This window comes from Podarcis cretensis (genome assembly GCF_951804945.1).
Source record: "Podarcis cretensis genome assembly, chromosome: 2".
NCBI classification, from domain to species: Eukaryota; Metazoa; Chordata; class Lepidosauria; order Squamata; family Lacertidae; genus Podarcis; species Podarcis cretensis.
Window position 1 is genome coordinate 86,513,980 of NC_137171.1, and position 21,096 is coordinate 86,535,075.

At 45.0% G+C, this 21,096-nt stretch overlaps 1 protein-coding gene across 4 annotated transcripts in view; it reads right to left on the reverse strand.

The window, feature by feature from the left end:
- PODXL2 (podocalyxin like 2) overlaps positions 1 to 18,359 on the reverse strand; it is a 55,443-nt gene extending 37,084 nt beyond the window's left edge. The window contains exon 1 of one of the 4 annotated variants that reach the window (XM_079964527.1): positions 17,576 to 18,359. In XM_079964527.1, coding sequence (XP_079820653.1) covers positions 17,576 to 17,627 — 52 coding nt within the window. In that variant the 5' untranslated portion in view covers positions 17,628 to 18,359. Of the gene's footprint in view, positions 1 to 2,711; positions 2,737 to 2,920; positions 3,001 to 3,281; positions 3,331 to 17,575 lie in introns of those variants that run through there. The other 3 variants (XM_079964528.1, XM_079964529.1, XM_079964530.1) reach the window with 3 other exon arrangements.
- Between the last annotated feature and the right edge of the window lie 2,737 nt (positions 18,360 to 21,096).

The following is a 21,096-nucleotide window of genomic DNA, read 5'->3' on the forward strand; positions in this document are numbered from 1 at the left end:
AGCGGACACGGAGCAATGGATCTAAACTACAAGAAAGAAGATTCCGCCTAAACATTAGGAAGAACTTCCTGACAGTAAGAGCTGTTCGACAGTGGAATTTGCTGCCAAGGAGTGTGGTGGAGTCTCCTTCTTTGGAGGTCTTTAAGCAGAGGCTTGACAACCATATGTCAGGAGTGCTCTGATGGTGTTTCCTGCTTGGCAGGGGGTTGGACTCGATGGCCCTTGTGGTCTCTTCCAACTCTATGATTCTATGATTCTATAATACCATTGCCCTGAGCAATATCTACACATGTTTTGCCTACAACAAACCAAGTCCTTACAAAACACAAGTATAGGCCTGTATATATGTACCTCAGCCTAGAGTGCGTCTCAGTCCTGCCAAGGACATATAAGACATGAGGCTTTAAGAGAGGCGCCAGTGCAATTATACAGAAATATTTGTCTCTTTGGACTTGTTCAGGGAAGTTTTAAAGACAGATAGAAAATTGAGTGAGGACTCAGTGTACTGTTACCTTTTATTCTCCAAGAGAGATGGGAACAAGACAAAGATCTCCTGACTGTATCTACAATTATGACTGGGTCTACACATCATTTGCACTTACACAGCATATTTTAAAACAGGTTTGTTCCATTCTCACAAATTAAAACCCAAGCAAATTCCTGAGTACCAACATGAAAAGATCCAAGGTAACCAGACACTGAGGATTTTCTAGGCCCTGGCCAGATCCTTTTTCGGATTCCACAAGAAGGAAAGACTCCTGACTAATTCTTCTGCATTGAGCCTGGCCTCCTGACTTCAGGCATCCAAGGAGTTTGCTCTAGTTTCTCCTTTCTTTAGACTCCTTGGTGCCTTTGTACAGGAGTAAAACACTCAGCCTAAGCATGTACAACAGCCATTCCCAATCTGACAGCAACTCCTGGCACCCCGACATCGACTGAGCTAATTGGTGTTGCAGTCAAAACTATCTAGAGAGCACCAGGTTGGGGAAGGCTGCTGTGCAGTCTCCAGTTTACTAGCATGGAATGCTTCTTAACAGCTGCCACCAACAAGTTATTACAGCCATCGAGACACCTGAAAATAAACACAGGCCTCAGGGAAATAACTGCATTAAGGCCCAAGACTTCTCTGCTCCAATCTGTGTTCTGAGCTTCCTCTGCTAATCTGGGCAGAATGTCCTTTTCTAAGAAAGCATTCAGCAGAGCAATCTAGACAGTCTCTTGTATAAAACACATTCTATCTATCTAATAGATAAAACAATTTCGTTGCATCAAGTATTTAATACAGGGAAACGGCACGAAATTAGAACACGCCCTTTCTTCACTGCTTTGTTTGTGTGTAGTTTATAAATTCCTTGATCCTTTGTTCAGCATACCAAACAATCCAAAATGGCACCAGTTGTGTGGTTTCTAGGCTAGCCCCAACACAGAGTGCCTCAAGCCTAGCCATTTGCCCTTATGCAAGCATCAGTTACACTGCAGTACAGCAGACAAGAGAATTTTCTGGCCTCTTTCTGAAGCCTAAAATGTGCCACCTTGCCAAGCAGATCAGACCTGACTGCCTCCACAGCCCTGGGCCAAGCAGAACTGGGCAAGTCATGATAATCATCATGCGCTGGAATCGCACTATCACACCTCTGCCAGATGACAAAGTACATTAACATCAAATTTGCTCATATTCTCAGATCAGACAAAAACGGAATATGAAATTCACTTCCTTGGAAGGCCTAGTGAGTGAATTACAGGAATGACAAGCTATTCACTGAGTGGCAGAAAGGGGGGCTGGCCTGGCCCACTTTACCTTTCAGGCCAGTTTAGACTAGAGCTGCCATACGTCCGAAACTTCCCAGACATAGCCGGCAATCGGCCATCAGAAGCAGTGTCCCGGCGGAAATCGCTTAAATGTCTGGGGAAATCCGGACGTATGGCAACCCCTGTCGGTGGAAATCGCTTAAATGTCTGGGGAAATCCGCACGTATGGCAACCCCTGTCGGCAGTTTTGTTTTGTCAATTTTTCCTTAAAAATAGCTCAAAAACTTCAATTATTTTATTTTTTAAAAGATTTTGCAAAAAATGCTCAACAACTTTGGCCCAAAACCCCCCACAAAAATTCAACAACTTTTCAGTCTGGATTTTCACATTTTGAAATATGGCAATCCTAGTTTAGACAGCTGTGAGGGAGCAATGATTTGACTGTAAATTGGAGAGAAATCTGAGGTGGGGTTATGGATTTCATTAATTGAAACTTTCCCCCTTGATATTTGAAGCACCGTAGCTGGCAGAGTTAAACCAGACCAAACAGAATACAACACACAAACAAACATATATATACAGTTGGGTTGACCACAACATAGAGGGTTATGCCTTTACAATGGAACCAAGTAAAGTGAAGCTGGCCAAACCTTAACCATCATGGCCAGCATAGGCGAAGCTTATCGCAAGGCATGAAAAGGCGGTGAATGTGTGACTCAAATTGCCTTCCAACTATTTAAAAGTCATATCACGGCACAGTTAGGGGGAGGAGGAGAAGACAGGAATGAGAGGAGCTTTATCACAGTTTTAGCAATTGTGGGAATCGCTCACAGAATTCAGCTGGCAAAGTGGGTGCAGCCGAGGTCAGTTCTTCTGTAAAAATAAGCTACCAGGGAATAAAAAGGAAATCAAAATTCTGCGAACAGCAGCAAGAAGACTACAGCGGTAGGATTGTAGCATACATTTTACACAGGATGGCTGTCAAAGAAAGGGAGACTTGTTCCTCAGATGAACAGCTGTGGCATGGTGGGGGGGGGGAGCCCATTCCCAAAGGACAGCAGATGCAGGTTATCCCCAAAGCAGCGACACAGTTAACAGAGTAAAGGACAAAACTCCAAGGAAACACTAGGCCAGTTGTAAAGCCAAAAGGAAACCTATCAGGAGGAACCACCTGTTGGGCAGGGGGACTGAACGAGTCAGGAGGCTTAGTGTTGGAGCCATGTCAGGGGCCTGGTCTAGGCCGAGGAGGCAAAGTGAGACTAAGCTCAAGAATCCAGAAAAGGCATGGAAGAAAGTCCAGGGCATCGGGGGGGGGGGGGGAACGACGACAAGTTGATTAAAAGCCTGTAGAAAGGATGCCAATAGGCTAGAAACTGAACATCATTAAGGGATATGTATGGGCAAAGGGCCTAGAAGTGTTATATAGTGTACAGGCCTACGCTGAAAAAGCCACGTGTTGCGCAGAACAAACACACTTGCCAGCACACCATGGCAGCCTCTTAAGGCCTAAGCACAGAGGGATGAAAACAGACCTGAGGTTGCCAATGCCTGTGTTAACTTCTCCATTTGAAATAATTAGGATTGCCCATGGCGTAACACTGAAGCAGAGCTAAAGAAGCAAACAAGCCAAGCCAAGCCAGGCAGCCAAAAGAGAGGGACTAATTGGTTTACAGCCTGCCATATGGCAACCCCAGAATGGGGAACACACTTCAGTGTAATGGAACGTGAGTGTCACTGACTAGAATGTAAGAAATGAGGTTACACAAAGCACAACGCTGAAAAGCAGGAGAGCCTTTGACAAGTGAGTTTCCCTGCGAAATTATAAAGACAGACACACGCACAGGCATCTGGCACTGTATTCCTCTCTACAACTTTAGTACTCTTGCCCTGAAACTTCCTGGGCCCAGCTGTGCGAGTCCCCAACCTTTTTGAGATTGGGGGCTGCATCTGAAAATCTGTTACAAAAACCATGAAATTTCTCAGAATGCACCCCAAAACAGGCAAAACACCTATACCCTTCCCCTGCAAAAACCAAAAACAAATAAAATGCAGACAAAAAAGGTAGGCACTCTCCCAAAACAGGCAACCAAACCACCCCCCCCCAAGCCTGCACTTAAATAAATAAAAAGAATCATAGAACTGTAGGGTTGGAAGGGACCCCACGGGTCATCTAATCCAATCCTGCCAATGGGGGTGTCTGAAAGCATCATTAAATCCACAGAGGCTATGCTGTGGCAGGGAGGACCCCAGCATTATTATCATGTGGCAGTGCCATCATAATCCTCTCCTCAAATTTCTCCTCTTAGCTGACTATCTTCATAGCCACCAAGGCAATGGTACTCTCAGAGCCAGCATCCAGGACAAAACAAAACAAAACCCCACAGTATGGCATAATGGTTGAACCTCTTAACTAAAATACACCCCCAATACTGATTGGTTATATCCCAAAATTAGCTTCTCCCACTAGCTTGCTGAATTCCCTGACATGTGGGGCTAAATTGGATTTCTCTTATATGGATTTTCTGTTTCCAATTGAAATGTGTCACACAGCCATCAAAGTAATAACAAACAGGACCTGAGAAACTCAGGTTCATTTCCCCACTCAGCTAGGAAGCTCACTGGGTGATCAGGCACTCTCCCAGCCTGACCCAGGTTGCGGGACTGTTTTGAGGATGTAATGGAAATAAATAAACTATGCACCCCACCTTGACTACCTTCAAGGAAAGGTGGATGTAATAATTAACAATGCATTAATAAATAATGAAAGGAGTCCTATAGTAAGCATATACTGGAGAGAATGCCACCACACACAACACACACTACCTCCAACTATAATAATGTAAGGATGAAATGTGCTAACAACATGTCCTGGGTATGAGGGAAGCAGCAGGAATTTTTAAAAAATCTCATTTGGTCACGAGCCAGTGAGCTAGAAGGGGCAGGCTCCCTCCAAAAACTTGGAAGAAGGGGAAGACGAGGGGCACTTTCACACCTATAGTCTCCAACCTACAGCCACAGATGATGACCAGGAACAGAAATGCCTATGAGGTTGGAAGCCTTGAAACCATCTGCCTTCCTACTTTTCCCAGGGTCACACCAATAGGAAGAGAAGTAAAGCTCTTTCCCCACAAAACAAACAGGCAAAAACCCACATGCACTGAGGCGGCTAGCTGCATCACCAACAATAGCACATCCATCTGGCTGTGCTTTCCAATCAGTTGGTGCAGGGTTCTTCTGACTGCAGAGAAGCTCCTCAACACACACACACTTTTTTTGAGGGGTGTGGGGCTTCACATGTTCAACTGGATTCACAGATATCAAGGTATGTCCAGAAGGGTGTGAGCTGACTTTTGGGGCACTGCTAATTGGTGCCATCTGCTCCCTGCTCAATGAGCTCACTCAACACACACCATGCAGGGACTCCCATATACACTGAAAGAGTCAGATTGCAAGAGCTGCCAATAATCTTAGGACTGCCTCTTACAAAGGATTTGAGACTCCTGCTAATAGGAGTTCTGTTGGTTAAGGGACTGAGAAAAGAAGTGTTTTTTTTTTTACAAACTCATGGTCAGTAAGGATACTTCTGAATCACACATTCATGGTGGGAGGGGGGGAAGATACCAGTACCTGCTACATATAACAAAATGAGCAGGGAACATTTAGCTTATCTTAGGTGCAGAAAATAGGGATACAAATATTATTTAAGCTGCATTAAAACAGGGGTGAGGAACCTCCTGAGCATCCTTCCAGAGGAAAAGGTGGGTGGAGTAATGAAGGTAAATGTTACCTTTGTACAGCAGGGCCTTTTCCCAACACACACACACCTCTGTCATCTTGCCATCTACGCAACCAAGAAGCATTATCAGAGCTCAAAAACACATTCCAGGCCAGCAAAAACACCCAAGGAAGATGCAAATAAGGACTCATAGGCGATATGGCCGGAGAGGGTGTGTGGCCTGGCTTGGGGTGTTCCATTCAGCCCTCAGGTCTGAGATTCCCCACCCTTTTTAGAATAAAAAGACCGACAAAGCAGCTTTAGATAATTGTGAGGTTCAAGTGGATAACGTGGAGTCTACGATGTTTAGGAGGAAAGAAATATAACAAACAAAGGCTATATTAATGCCATTAAAAAAAAAAAAAACAAATAGGGGAGAGAGATAGGAATGCAATAGTTTGGAAGGAATGTCATTTGGAGTTTCAGAGATGAATGAGCAACACTGGATAAAAAGTCTGGTGTAGGGCGGAAAAGAAAAATAATATTTATTGATTGATTTATTAAAAAGGCTGGTGTGGAAGCACTTAAGCCTCTCTGCCCTTAGCCAGGAATTCAACACATCTTTACCAACTTAGCCTATGAACCAGAGCAATGTCAGAGCAGCAAGTGTAATTAAACTGCCCCAAATACATATAATAAATAAGGAATTTCCTTCCAGAGTAAAAACATTGTCCTCTGGCAAATTCCTGCCACACAGAGATACACGGTACAAAATAAAAGTCATTCTTCTAGGTTCACAAGACAAAGAGTTAGGAAAGGCAGAAGACGCAGGCCTCATTGTCCCAGTTTCACTGCCTGAGGAACAGCAGCTTTGATGAAGGTGATGGGAAACACAAATATTGGTCCACTCAGATTTTGACACAGTGACTATCTCCTACATATATCAGTGAAGAATAAAAGTGGAGGCAGCAGGCGGTAACTACTGCCATACTTGAGTGTTATTGAGGGGCACAATTTTTTGTGTAAATGAACTCGAACAGCTATTCCTGTTCTTTATAGTACCTCAATATCTGCTGCTTGAGATAAAATACTTCATTCAGAACAAACTACAAGTGAAGATTATGCCAACTGGGGGGTAGGACCTCATAGAAGGACCCCATGCTAATCTGCTTCAGTTTATATCTGGCTTTCATTTGAGAGGCTCTCCAAATTTGTGCCCAAGCATTTGTCCAGATGTTATTCAAAATAGGGAGCTCGGTCCAAAACGGTCATTTATTCATAATCACTTGAGACAGGGGAACAATGATCAGCTAAAAGAAGCATCTGCCACTGATGTCCCCTGATGTACAAGCTACTGGTGGAAAAAGGCAGGCAGAGATCCCAAGGAACTTCTGTTACACATTGTCAGGGAGAAAATTTGAGGGCAGGATAGCAGTGAGTTAAGCTAGTGGGGAAATAGTGAATCATTTATAGAAAATACAGTGGCTCCGCACGGATTTGGTGGAACTGGCAGGCAAAAAATACAGGGAAAATGGAACAAACTACTTATTCACGCAAATGTGTAATTGGCTTATGGAATCCATTAGCACAGGATGTTTAGATTTTTGAACCCACCCACTCCCCCAGGAGGATTAGGCAAGGTTGTGGAGGAAGGTCTGTCAATGGCTATCAGACATAATAAAGAAGAATGGAACTTCCAGGTCCAAAGGCAGTATAACTGATTACGAGAAGCTGGAAAGAAATGGGGTGGTTGAACCCATTGTGCTCTTATTTGTGAACGTTATGGTGGTATCTGGCCCCTGTTGCCCCAGTGCATTGCCTCCACAACAGACAGGTCTTTAGCACCATCAAGCAGAACAATTCTTACAGGCAGAGGGCTGCAAAACCAATCCAGAAGTAGCGCTAAAAGCAAACACATTGCCAACCCATGATCATCTTTCCTATGCTATTATCTGTGTTCTTTCATACAGAATGAGAGCAGGGGTGGTTGAGAGTTTCATTTTATTCCCAACTGAGTAATGGAGGAACATTTCTAATGGTTAGAAAGGAGAAAATCTGGCTACATGAAAAGTGAGGAGCTGCCTGTGGACTTTACGATCCTTGCACCCTCTTCCAAGCTATTGTTTCCTGCAGTTTATCACAGCTTAACTATATATTTTTAAAATCCCTGAGTCGGCAGAAATGTTGTGCCATCGTGATTTGACACGCTTCTTCCGCAGTCAAAAAAAGCAGGTGCCTGATGAGCCATTTGTCTTGACAAAGAAATGGTGCAGTACGAGGAAACTCCACGCTTAAGCGGCTCCTGCAATCGTGTCCGTGGTGCTTATTGGGCTGACATCCTGCTGCTCCAGGTTGGCGGTGCAGGGCGTAGTGCAGATTGCACGCACAATGTTGGAGGCTCACCAGGATTGCAGGTTTGCACCAAGAAAGCCACAATCTCAGTGGCTTCCGCCTGTGAACACAGAGAGAGCTCAGAGCCCAGACAGAGCCCTTTTGTCTATCTCCCTATGATTATTCCAAAGCATCTGACCCTGGTTCCTTCTCTATAGGAAATGAGTCCTGCACCCCTATATCTACAACCCCCCCCCGACTTTTGCTGCCAGTCTCTCATTTATTAGTAGAACATTCTGAATGCAGGATTAGGAAGCCCAGCAGAGCAATCACTTCTAATTAGGACTGCAGAAAACATAGGCAAGAGGTCAGCATTCCTCTGGCACAGACCAAGCCGGGAGAGAGGCAGGCACCCCACAGAGATTCTAGCACACCCACATTCCCAGGAGCCCTGTATATTTTCTGGGCTAGTAGCAAAAAGCAGGGAAGCAAATGTCAGTTTAACAACCCATGATGTTGTGTAGGGGACACAGGAATATTGACTAGTGGCACACAAGACTGTAAACCAGCAGATTGTTAGAACTGATTTTGCATTTTTTAAAAATCCTGGGTTTTTTTGGAATTACAATCCCACCTCTTTGTCAGCCTATGGAAAGAAACTGCTAGCAGAACCCCCCCCCCCCGATTTTTCCATTGCAAGAGATAAAGGAGCACACTCATCTATTTGTTTCTAAGTAGGAGGTCGGGACGCAGGTGGCGCTGTGGGTTAAAGCCTCAGCGCCTAGGACTTGCCGATCGAAAGGTCGGCGGTTCGAATCCCTGCGGCGGGGTGCGCTCCCGCTGCTCGGTCCCAGCGCCTGCCAACCTAGCAGTTCGAAAGCACCTCCGGGTGCAAGTAGATAAATAGGGACCGCTTACCAGCGGGAAGGTAAACGGCGTTTCCGTGTGCGGCTCTGGCTCGCCAGAGCAGCGATGTCACGCTGGCCACGTGACCCGGAAGTGTCTCCGGACAGCGCTGGCCCCTGGCCTCTTAAGTGAGATGGGCGCACAACCCCAGAGTCTGGCAACACTGGCCCGTACGGGCAGGGGTACCTTTACCTTTACTTTACCTTTAGGAGGTCTATGCATGGATATCCCAAGAACCTAAAGATGAGTGAGGGCAGCAGAGATCCCGTACACTTGCAGGAAAACAGAGCGTACGTAGATACATACATACATCATTTTATTTTCATCGCCACCTTTTCATAGTGAAAACCATGCTCAAAGCAGCTTACAACATGAAATAAATTACATAATTACAAATATAGCAGAAGTAGTCATCAGTAATAAATAAAACACATGAAAAAGTACACAACCAAACTGAACAATTTCCACATACATCAAAAGAAGATACAAAAAATTAGTATCAGCAACAGTAACCCCCCCCCCCCACCAATACCCCAACCCAAGAGTCTGTTCAGCAGCCTCAGCTTTTGCAACTGGGTGTCAGTCAGGACCTCACCAGGCCAGGTAGGGGCCTGCAAGGCCAGGGAGCAGGTCTTCCAGGACTCACAGCCAATGAGCAACCTCCACTAAAGGTCCAATACTGCCCACAGAGGGTTGTGAAGGCACCCTTCCCTATTTCTGATGGAGAAGAACAATGCAATGGTCCTCTCCTAGACCTGCAGAGTAGTCGGTAGGAAAAGCGTTGGCTCAGTAGGCTGCTCAAACAACACAGGGAGCTACAGGGAAGGCAAAAGTCCCAGCCACAACACAGTGTTTTTCTGGGTCCTCTTGCCCACTAGTTTCCTGTCAGATCATATGAAGGAGAGTTGGTGAAGAGAAAGTATTTGGATGCTTCTGCAAGTGACAAGCACAATCCAGAAGCAGTAAGATTTGCAATCCCAGCTACCCCTTGCCTCATGTGTGAATCCCCCCAAGCTATATTCATGTAAATGAGATATGTTAGTCTTATTCTTTGGGGAGGCTCATTCAAATCACTGTACCATTGAGAATTGAGAGCAAATCGCATAGCCTCTGGGCTCTAGGAGACCATTTAGTTTTCCTTTTGGCCAATTTGAGTGCTCCCATTTTGCCTATTTATCCACAACATCCTACAAGGCTGTTCCTCATTTCAAGCACAAGGGAGGAATGTGTGATCTAATTCATACTCTGTCACCTGGAGCTCTCCCTTGGAGAATGAATATAGTTATTTAAACCTCGGGTGCCTATAATTAAAGAAACGGTTCCTTAGAAAGATTGACTGCGTTGGATGTGTAGCCATCCCAATTTGCTGGAGTCGAGCAGATTAACTAGCAAGGAATTAGTCAAGCAAGATAGCCGAAGGGAGGAAGATGCATTTAACACCCTCTGGAATCTCACAGCACTGTACACACAAAAGAACAGGGTGACCGAGGAAGGAAAAGAGATGTCCTTCTGTAGAAAGGTCTCATCTCTAGTGCTCATTCATCCAAACTGTGTAGTAAACATAATCAACTTCCATGTAGCTTAGCTGAGGAATGTCTGCTACTATGCCATCAGAATGCCAGGCTTAAACACAGCCTGCAGCACATTTTTACCCTCAGTTTCCAATATAACTTTTCCAATAGCGGTGTAATTCCTGTTCCGCTAATTCCAGAAATAAACTTAAGTTCCCAGAGAAAACTTGAGGCTGCCTATTGTGGCAATAGAACCCATCCTCACTATAGATCACATCCACACCATACATTTAAAGGACATTTAAAGCCCATGGTTTCCCCCAAAGCAATTCTGGGAACTGTAGTCTCCCTCTTATAGTGCTACAATTACCAGGATTAGGGACTAGAGTTCCCAGGACTCTTTAAGGGGAGTAAAGTGCTCTAAATGTGTATTCAAAATGTGATGTAGATGTGACCTCTGGTGAAATAAAATCCGTGTTCCCAGTAGCAGCAGGAAAATCAGTCCAAGCATTTGAACGGCCACAACCTTCACTGATTATTAATTAGGCTAAGAATTTAGTTAGTAGCAGATTGCATCTGCTACCTCTCATCACCATAAAATTATTTAGGAGCCATTACGTGAATGAGAACCCCAGGGAGTCTCAAGGACCGAGATCAATCTTGTGCCTGGCAGATGGAAGATCTCATTATGGGAAGTTAAAGGCACCACTTTAAGGGAAGGGACTCTTACCTTTGCTGGGATGAACCTGGGCAAACCATCCTAGTTATTCAGTAACATTGCAACAAAGTTCTAGCATTGTGCTATTACGGGGGTCAGCAAACTTTTTCAGCAGGGGGCTGGTCCCTCAGACCTTGTGGTGGGCTGGACTATATGGGGGGGGGGGATGAACGAATTCCTATGTTCCACAAATAACCCAGAGATTCATTTTAAATAAAAGCACACATTCTACTCATGTAAAAACACCAGGCAGGCCCTACAAATAACCCAGAGATGCATTTTGAATAAAAGGACACATTCTACTCATGTAAAAACACGCTGATTCCCAGACTGTCCATGGGCCGGATTTAGAAGGCGATTGGGCCGGATCTGGCCCCCAGGCCTTAGTTTGCCTACCCATGTCCTATTACATTCTAGAAGCGTTGGCCTGGAATTGCAGAGAAACTATGGAAAAATTCTATTTCCATTTACTTAAGAACAATTCCCATTGATCAAAGCTGATGAAAGTATTTCATTCACAACATGATCGTTGGGTGTCCCATCAACCAGGCACATTGCTTTTTCCTTTCCATGGTTAGAAGTAGGGGGGGGGGAAAGGGACTCAGTCTGGATGATACCTCTCAATTTAATAAGCTGAAATATGAACGAGTCTTCTGCCCCTTCACACAAGCCACAATTAAACAAGGAAATATCTAATTAGCCAACCTGGAAAACTATGGTCAGCAGCTTCAGAACAAGCTGGGATATTAAAACCATGGCTCGAATATGGTATAATATCCTGTTTGTTCTGAACCTGGTAACCACATTATTGCTATGGATAGAAACTTCCTGATTTGATTGCTCATGTCACAAAGTGAGAAGTGAAGGAGCTACATGGATGGGCAAAATACCTGTCAATATTGGCTTAATATCATTGTCCAACACAGCTACAATTTCCCAATAGCTTATACATCTGGAGTCTTCAAACAACAGCTGCTGTGGAGTGCTTTATGACTTTTTAATTTGCTGAATTTAACAACCCTATTAAAAAGCAGGGATAGCGTTTGCGAGGTGATTGCAATGCCTCTGTAGGCATTGGAAGGAATGAAGATTTTGGAGAAGCTTATGGGGCGGGGCAGGAGAAATTACATGTCCTAACACTTAATGGCTGATGCACTCTTTCTACTATAATGTTACAACGGTCTTGTTCCTCCAGCCTGGCAGGGCTTCCGTTCCAGAAGGATGTGCCAATGTTTCCTAATGAAAGCACTCCCTTCAGTATGGCCACCATGTTCCAAGGATGGGAACAAGCTTTCCTCATCTCAGTAACCCATAACTGTGGAGCTGAACTTAAAGGCAACATCAAAACTATGTTAGGTATTGAACTACACCTAAAATACCGTTGTTGTTTCTGTGAATCTCATATGTTTAAGGCAACCCCTCAACCTCTTCATAACTTAGGGACAGAAATGGTCTGTACCAATATTTCAGCCCCCCCCCCAATTTGCAATAAACAAACAAAGATTTGTGAAGGCCAAATTTATATACATTGGGGGGGGGGGGAGGACCTGTGGCTCTTCTGATGTGGATAGACTACAACAGCCCTGATTCCTGACTATCAGCCATGCGGATGGGGCTGATGGGAGTTCCACATCTGGAGGGCCACAAGATGACGGCATACGGGCATTAGTCCCAGCTGGTCACACTTGGCTGTTTAGAGTGGTTGAAATTAAGATGCAGTCCATCAACCCGCTTCCCTTCAGCCTCGCAGAAGCCCCCAAAGTTTCTTTGAGGCCACAGTGGAGAGAAAGGAAGCTCAGTTCTCCCTTTGGCTCCTACGCCACTGAAGAGCACAGAGTGCCTTGTGGGCAAGAGATGAATGCAGCCTGCCATATTGATCCCGAGTCCAAGGCAAAACTATGCATTTCAGGTCCAAATGGGAAAAGGAGTGAGCTCAAACCTTACAGTCTTGAAGCTAACACGGGGATTTAGGGATTAAGACAGTGAGATGAGCAGCATCATAAATTGGTAAGCAGGTAAATAAATGCTTTATAATGCAGCAAGCGAGGGAGAACAAGGAAGGGTGGGAAGTCAACTTTTAAGTATGCATTAAATTCAAATTAATTTGATGTGAACTTGTTAATTTTTTTGGAAAGCAATAAAATTTGGTCAAAAAAAAGGACGGTGAGAGGAAGGGTAAGATGGAAAGCCCTTTCTCCCCTCTGCCCCGTCCTGCCCCCCCCCTCAGAGTTTCTTTGCAGGTCCACATTTATTATTTGCCTACTTGTGAAGTTAAGCAAGCTTTGGATAAATGTTAGAGCACTTAATTATGGCTAGACAGAGATGGATGAGATGAAAGGGCCTTTTCAGTAGTGGCACCTCAGTTGTGGAATGTCCCCCCAAGAGAAGTCTACTTGGCCACCAACTTTGATTACTTTTCTGGGTCAGCGCACTAAGACCTTTTATTTTCCCAAGCTTCTTAAATCAGAGGCAGCAAGACTTTGGGGGGCTTCAAGGGAATCCATCCATACAGACTGGTTAAAGGGTAGTTATTGTCCCCTCTCCACTCACCTAATTGACAGGAGAGGGAGTGATTTCCATCCCCATCAGGGCAGAAAAATGTTACTGGTTGGCAGAATTAGGCCCATTGAACTAGGAGTTAACCATCCTTGCATTAAATCATTTAACTGAACTCTGCTGATTCCTTCCACGCACATTCTCAAATTTATTTTATCTACTTTTGGACTTATTTGATTTTGTTTTAATGCTGCATTTTGTCTTGCTGGATTTTTTATTATTTTGTTTTATCTCCATTTGTTTTATTTTACAAGCCTAAAATCACATAAATGAATAATAAAACAAATTAAGTATGCAAAACACAATTTTTAAAAATGGCTCTAATTTTCAGAAAAGGGGGGGCTGTCTCAGAAAACTGGAAATGGGTGCAGAGAAAGAAGTCAAGTATTATAACATGTAAATGGAGTGAATAGGGATGCATGAATACAAAAAGTAAGTGTGTGCATGCAAACAGAAAGGATTTGTGATTTTTTTTTGCAGGCTTCCACTTCTGCCTTTCTGTTTTTTTAAAAAAATAATAATAGACTTTTACTAAATGAAAGAGGACTTGGAACAAGGATTGTATCAACCATTTTATAACTGGATTGCCCACCGAGTTTTCAAATCAGTCTTGTCTATAACCTGCTGCCATCTATGGAAAGCATATATTTGTGTTTGGTTAGCCCATCTATCACCTGCCATGAGTTGTAGGAGGACTAAGAAATATGACATGGCTTTACCTATACAGTACACAACACAGCATCAAATACCTTTGAGCAGTTTTGTTGATGTCCTTTCACCTCCCCTGTAGAAAAACACCTATTGCTAGGAAGCAGTTAAACTTACGGTATTTAAAGGATTTGTTGCAACACCACATGAACTAACAGTTTGAGGTCCCAGAGTTCTACCATATTCTATGATCACACCAAGAAGCATGTGACAGAGACTATTTAGATAGAAGTTGGATCCCAGATGGCTCCATTGGGTTCTATAAGACTTTATTATAATGTTCTATAGGCTGTATTTTTTTTTTACAAAATCAAGATATAGAAATATTTACATAAATAATAGGTGGTTCAGAAACTGCAGCTAGAGCAGAATGTCTTCTAGTGTGTGCTTCAATATTACACTGGCCTTTCACTAACTGTGCTGCATTCCAATTTGTGATCAGAAAATTCAAGGTGATGGTTCATACCTATAAAGCCCTAAGTGACTGGGGAGAGAATTTATGAAATCTTTTTCCTGCATGAGCCTGCCTGTAGTGTAATATCTGCTGCAAGGTCTTGCTGTATACCCTTCCTCCAAAAGAGATTAGGCTGGAGGGAACATGGCCTTTTCTGTGGTGGTGCCATGCCTAAGGAACTCCTGCCCTAGATTCTCATCATTCTACCCCCCCCCCCCAATCAAGGAACCTGTGTGCTTCATTAGTGGATGGAGATAAACCTGGGTAACAGCCAGTTTTTTGTATTTCCAGAGATGAAGAATCTGCCAGTTATGTTTCTTCTTCCCCACTAGGCCTTGGTGAAGCCTGTTGCCTGCATAGCTCCTAGAAGCGCATCATTTGAGTGGCTGCTACCTTCTCCCATATTCTTTTTTAAAAGCCACTACTAGTTCAGACTTACGGTGTTACCACCAGCCAGATTTTCTCTCCTTTCCCCCCTTTTTAAATAAACAATCTAGTCTGATAACAGATTTCTGCAGGACTTTAAAGCTGGCGTACTATTTTGTGATATTATGAACGGCCTGAGAAAGATATTGTTCTAACATGGATTTTGGATTTTTTCCCCTTAGGGACCAACATGCCTAACATAACTTTACTTGTGTCTCTTTACAGAAGGCTCTATTCTCAATACTTAAGAGATGAAACACAATTTACAAGCAGAAGGGTGACCATGCTCTGCTCCAATCCCATCACTGGCAGAATGACCAGATGGTCTTCATACTTCCAGGCCGATTGCTGCCAAGTATTGATTAATTTTATATTTTATAAGAAAACATTTAATGGTCTGTTACAAAGTTCCATTTTACTTTGCTCACTAAGATTACAAACTGAGCTTGTTCACTCACCTTATTAAGAAAAATAGCCCCTTCCAACATTCTTCGTTTTATTTTTTTGAAAGGGGTCTCCGCCTTTAAATATCTCCAATGAGATTATACAAAATTAGAAGCACAGGCCTCCTACCTATTCTAATTATAATTACTTCTGTACTTAATCGGCTTTAATTAATACCCCACCCCCCTTTTCAAAATTTACAGATTAGGCTCTTTAGAACTAGAGTCTAAATTGGTATCAGGACTTCTCGACAGCATATTTTTGGTGAAAGAGAAACAATCAAAATACTCTAATGGGGGAAAGGTGACAGGACAATGTTATGGGTTAAATGATTCTCAGTGCAGTACAAAGTAATTCTGGATGCAGTCCCTAGAGGAAAATACAGTATGCAGGAATCCTAACTCAGCTTTGGCACGCAGAAACTGTACTACATCAAGGCTATTTTCTACAATCTCTAGGGATGCATTGTTCATCCCTTAAATAAACCCTAAAACAATAAATAACACTACTGAAACATACAAATCCATATTAACAACAACTCTCAGTAGATCAGCGTTCTGAATATCCAAACACATATTAGGTCCATTAAGTCACTGAAAGGAAACCATCTTCCCTCAAATGTCTCTACTTGCTGCCCATCTCTTAAACGGGTCTATGCAGTTAACTTTGTCATTTCAGCCAAATCTTCACTAGCCATTTTTTTTCAGTGAAAGGGTAATTGAATCACTACATTTCTTAACCGCTATATTTAATTTATTTTTTTGCTGGCATTAGTAAATTCCATGCTAATTCACAATGCTCATCACAACTATGCCACGCAAATGTCCAAGTGAAATCTATAGTAATTCCCCCCTCCTCCCTGAAATGGAGAGGAACAGCAGTGGAAAAATATCACCCACTGTTTGCAGTGTGGGCACCGAATAAATACATTTGATGTTCCACCCCCATCCCACCCCCCACCATGTGTTATACGGCTATAGGCTGCAGTGAATTTGCAGTTTCTTGTAGCTCCCTGCTTCTTGTAGCCACATGATATAACTTCACTTCCCAATATGGTGTGTGAAGCAGCAATGAATTTCACAGCATTGAAACTGGGCTAGAACTCTCTGAATTGCAAAGTTTTGTTCCGTGACAAGACAGTTACAGGTTGCCTAGACTGACATACTCCCTGCTCCACCACACAAAGAAGCCATTATATGGTGCCAGGGCAGGTGCTTCACGACTTTCCATGGCACCATAAAGTAAAACTTAAAATGGAACGGCAAAATGCTTACCTTTGAGACACTCTCACCAGTTTTCTACAGGTAAGTATTATGTGGCCCCATATGACAGAAACACCTTTCCTCATAGAAAGATACCCCACTGACTGAAACATCAATGGTGGTCAATAAGGGGTGAATGGCAACTAGCCTTGCTGCAGGAAAAGGCACTTAAAATAAGAAGCACCTAAACTCCATTGAAGGAAAGGGAGGCAGAAAGCAATGTGGAAGGAAGGACATAAGCTGTACAGTATATACTTTACCATGGTGAACTGGAACAATAGCGGGAACTTCCAAGAATATAAATAACCTTCCCCCGCCCAAAGTGTACCTTTTCAAACACTGGCACAGGAAATAAAGTTAATACGAACCCCTCCCCCTTTATATGTGTATTTCCTCCCAGAATAAGAGGTTGCCAAGGTGTATGCGCCCCCTCCCTCTGCGCGACCCAGCCCCACCTCCAGGAAAACGGTTTCTATTTCCATTCTGCCCCCCACCTCAGTCGCCCAAGCTGCTGTCTCGCACCCGTGCCTTAAACCAGAAAAAACGCCCCCGAGTTAGGAACCCCGAGGCCACCACCATCCATCCCGGGCTGCTTCAGAGGACCAGATCCTCTGCCCCACCGATCCACCCCCAGCGTGGGGTTCCCCCACGGCGATCCCCACCCACGCTGCAGGCAGCCTCGGATCCCCAGCGGGGAGGGGGGTCCTTCCTTTGTCCGGGGCTGCCTTTGGGGACCGCAGGATCTGCGCTTCACGATGCATCCCTCTCGGGTTCTTGGGAAAGGAAAGGACTCACCGCAGGCCAGCAGGAGCAGCCTCGGCGCCCAGCGCGGGAAGAAGGGCGGCATGGTGCTTCTCCGTCCTCCTGCTCGCCTGCCTCTTTCTTCAGGCGCACCCGGCTTGTGCAGCTGCTGCTGCTTCTGCCGCCGCCCGCGGGGCTCTGCCCCTCCCGGCCGCAGAAAGGACCTCTCCCCCCTGCGGCAGCTCGCGCTCAGAAGGCATCGCCCTCCCTCCCCGCCAGCGAGCGGCAACTTTCCCCGCAGCAGCAGCCCGCTCTCCGGGCGCCCCCTCCCTGCGGCCTCGCTTCAGGGGGGAAGGCGGGGGGCAGGCAGACGACGACGAGGAGGAGAGGCAGAGGCACAGCGCGGCGGCGGTGGCTGCTTGCACTGCGCGCCCAGTCAGACGAGCGAGTGGCTCTGCTCCAAAACCAGCCAGAGCCCCCCACCCGCCCTAAGCGGCGGAGAGATGCTGCCTTGGCCGCTGCCCAGGCTCCCTCTGCAAACCCCGCCGCGTGCGCCTCTCCCGCCCCTCTCTCTCAGGGGTGTGAGCAAGGAGCAAAACGCAGGCGGCGACCAATGCAGGGAGCAAAGGCTAATAATAATGGGCAGGGGGGCGGCGGGGGCGGCCGGCGTTCAGGTTCCAGCAACCGCAGCCGCTTTCATTCGCCTGCTGCAACAGCAGCAGCAGCAGCTCCTGGGAGCCTTCGCCTCTCCACCACGCCCCCTCCCTCCCGCGCCAGGACCGGCGGCTGCCGCCGAACGAGGATCTCCCCGCTGCTGAATTAGAAATCGTGTGCATTGCGCAGTGGTCTGCATTCCGGCCGCGGCCGGGCTCCAGCTTCCGCCGGGGTCCTAGAGGGAGACGGAGCGGGTGCGCACCCCCCCCCCCCCCATTCAGCGAGCAACCTGCGGGGAAGAACGTGCCAGCAGCCCTAGGGTGTCGCACTGAAGATTGCGGTGTCCGCAATGAAAGGCTTCAACTTTGCCCATCGACTTGGGAGGCCCAGCCCCCAAAGATATCTTAGTGTGGGTGCCGACCCCCTGGAGTTGACTCCAGGGGCAGAAGCCTCTGTGTGTGCGTGGGCTTGGGCGGAAACTGGGAAGGTTTTGGAAGATGAAGGCCATTGGAGAGGCGCTTCTCGCGCTCGTGGGTGATGCTACGATCCTGCGAGCGTCGTTATCTGAAGGGATAGCTCAGTCGGTAGACCACGAGACTTAGTGACGTGGGTTTGCACCCCATATTGGGCAAAAGATTTCTGTTTTGCAGGGGGCTGGACTAGATGACCCTCGGGGTCCCTTCCCTCTCTACATTTGATTCTATGATTCTATGACTAAGGTTTAGGGGACTGGATCCTGCTAGAGAAGGGGATCTCCACCGGTTATTTGTGGGTCACAGAAGTACAGTAGCTGGTTATCAATGAGGAGCTAGGACTTAGGTTTGCACAAGGCAGTGCTTTTTTTCTGGAGGGAGGCAGGAGTATGCATACCCCTAAATATTTTGTGAATCTAAGTTTGGCCTCATTGAGGGGCATTATTTCAATCTGAGTAATAATAATAATAATAATAATAATAATATATTATTAGTTCCCCAGCCACTCTGGGCTGCTTCGAACAAAAATTAAAAATACATTAAAAAGTAGGAAAATGAGAGTACCCCTAAACATTTTTTTTTTTAGAAAAAAAGCACTGGCGCAAGGAATAACAAGGGCTCGCCTCCATGGCGCAGCCCTGGAGGTTGCAATAATATTGGGGGAAATATCCATACATTAGGGAATTAATCATCTTGGCCTCAACCAATTAAACAATTTACTAAATCTGCATATATGTATGTGTGTGTGTATGCAAGGGCTCCTTTGGGAGGAAGGGCAGGATATTAAACTTGATCAAAAAAGAAGTATTGCTAAAGATTGTCAAACATATTTTCTAGGGAGTAAGCCCCATTTATTCTCTTCATAAGCTGCTGAACAACAGTTCTTCCTGCATGACATACAAGAGAACTTTAGAAGCCCATAAAAATTATCTTTAAATCAAAGTTGAACATAATGAACAAGAAAAAGAGTACAAGTCTGAGTTCTGATGAGTCTTGATTTTTAAAGACTACTACCTATTCAAAGGATGAAAAGAACCACAGGGCAGGCAAAAGATGGCTGAGGCTAAAGACTTGCATCAACTGGTTCATGCAGGATAGAAAAAGGAAACCAACTTTCTAGACATTGGTCTTGAACCATTGTTCCCCCCCCCCCCAGTTTCTCTGCAGGGGCAGGTTTACCCAGTAATTCCTCAGGCAACACTACTTGCCAAACACTAGCATACTGATACTGATTTAGTACCCCATGCTGGTTTTAGTCACCTCAGTGCTAGTAAGAACATTAGTTTCTTGGTGGGGGAAAAATCCATTGGGGGGGGGGGGAATTCTTAAATACAGAGGAGTGTGTCAGATTAATGTATCTGAGATTACTGCCAACACCTTTGCCCACAAACCATTCACAAATGGTCACCCCGCATAGAGGTAGAAAAGGACCTTGAATCTTACAACCTTTCCAATGTAAAAGGGACACAATTTGATTCCTCTGGTGGAGTTTCACCAGGATAAGCTGTCACCTGTGTTGTCATTTTAACAAGTGATTCCCAAATCCTGACTGAAGTGGGCTTGCTTAGATCGCACTGCATTCCAGTTTGCTTCTGCTCTGATGGCTCTCTTATCTGTCTCACTAACTGCAGATTGTATGTGGTGGAAGATAACCCTTTTGTCCTGTTGACTAGAAGCATTGCAAAGGAACCTTTGCATCAACATGCTTCAAACTGCATCGCACATCCCAGTTATACATTTATGAGGACATTAGATAGGCACCGTGTCCCTTGACCACAAAATTATAAAAACTACCACACTTTTAAGAGAAGAAGACCCTTGCAATAATTTCTATTAATTTTGGACTCTGGCATATAATATTATTGGGGAGATTATTTGAAGGGCTGGGTTTTGTTGGTGGAGCTAATGATTTTCATACAGAAGGTTCATGGTTCAGTCGGGGAGGTCTGGAAGAGACCCCTGCTGAAAGAGTCATTGTTGACCGTGCTGAGCTTGATTGACCAGGGATCTAACTTAGTGTAAGGCAGCTTCCTATGTTCTTCCTATATTGCAGTTGGCATCAGCCCTCCAGGCTACTAAGAGGCATTTCCTAATAGGAGGTACTGATAACTGAACCTGAGACTATGCACATAAAGCACATACTCTGTCGTGTTATGGCTTCTTTATCTTGAGCTGAAGCAATTAAAACAATAATATAGAGGAACCAGTTGCCACCTACTTCTAACAACATGGCAGTTGTTCAAGTTTGACAATCTTGACATAAATCTTGGCAGCAGGGCCAGCCCAAGAGCTGCAATCGTACAACTATAAGCCTAGGTGCATAACTTTGCAGGGGGATGCAGGGCACATCTTGAGTGCGGGCAGCAATCTTGTTTGGGTGTCAATGCAAACCTCTGGTTCTGAAGTTGAGCCAGCAAATCCAGAGCTGTTCCTTTTCCAGTTTGCCTT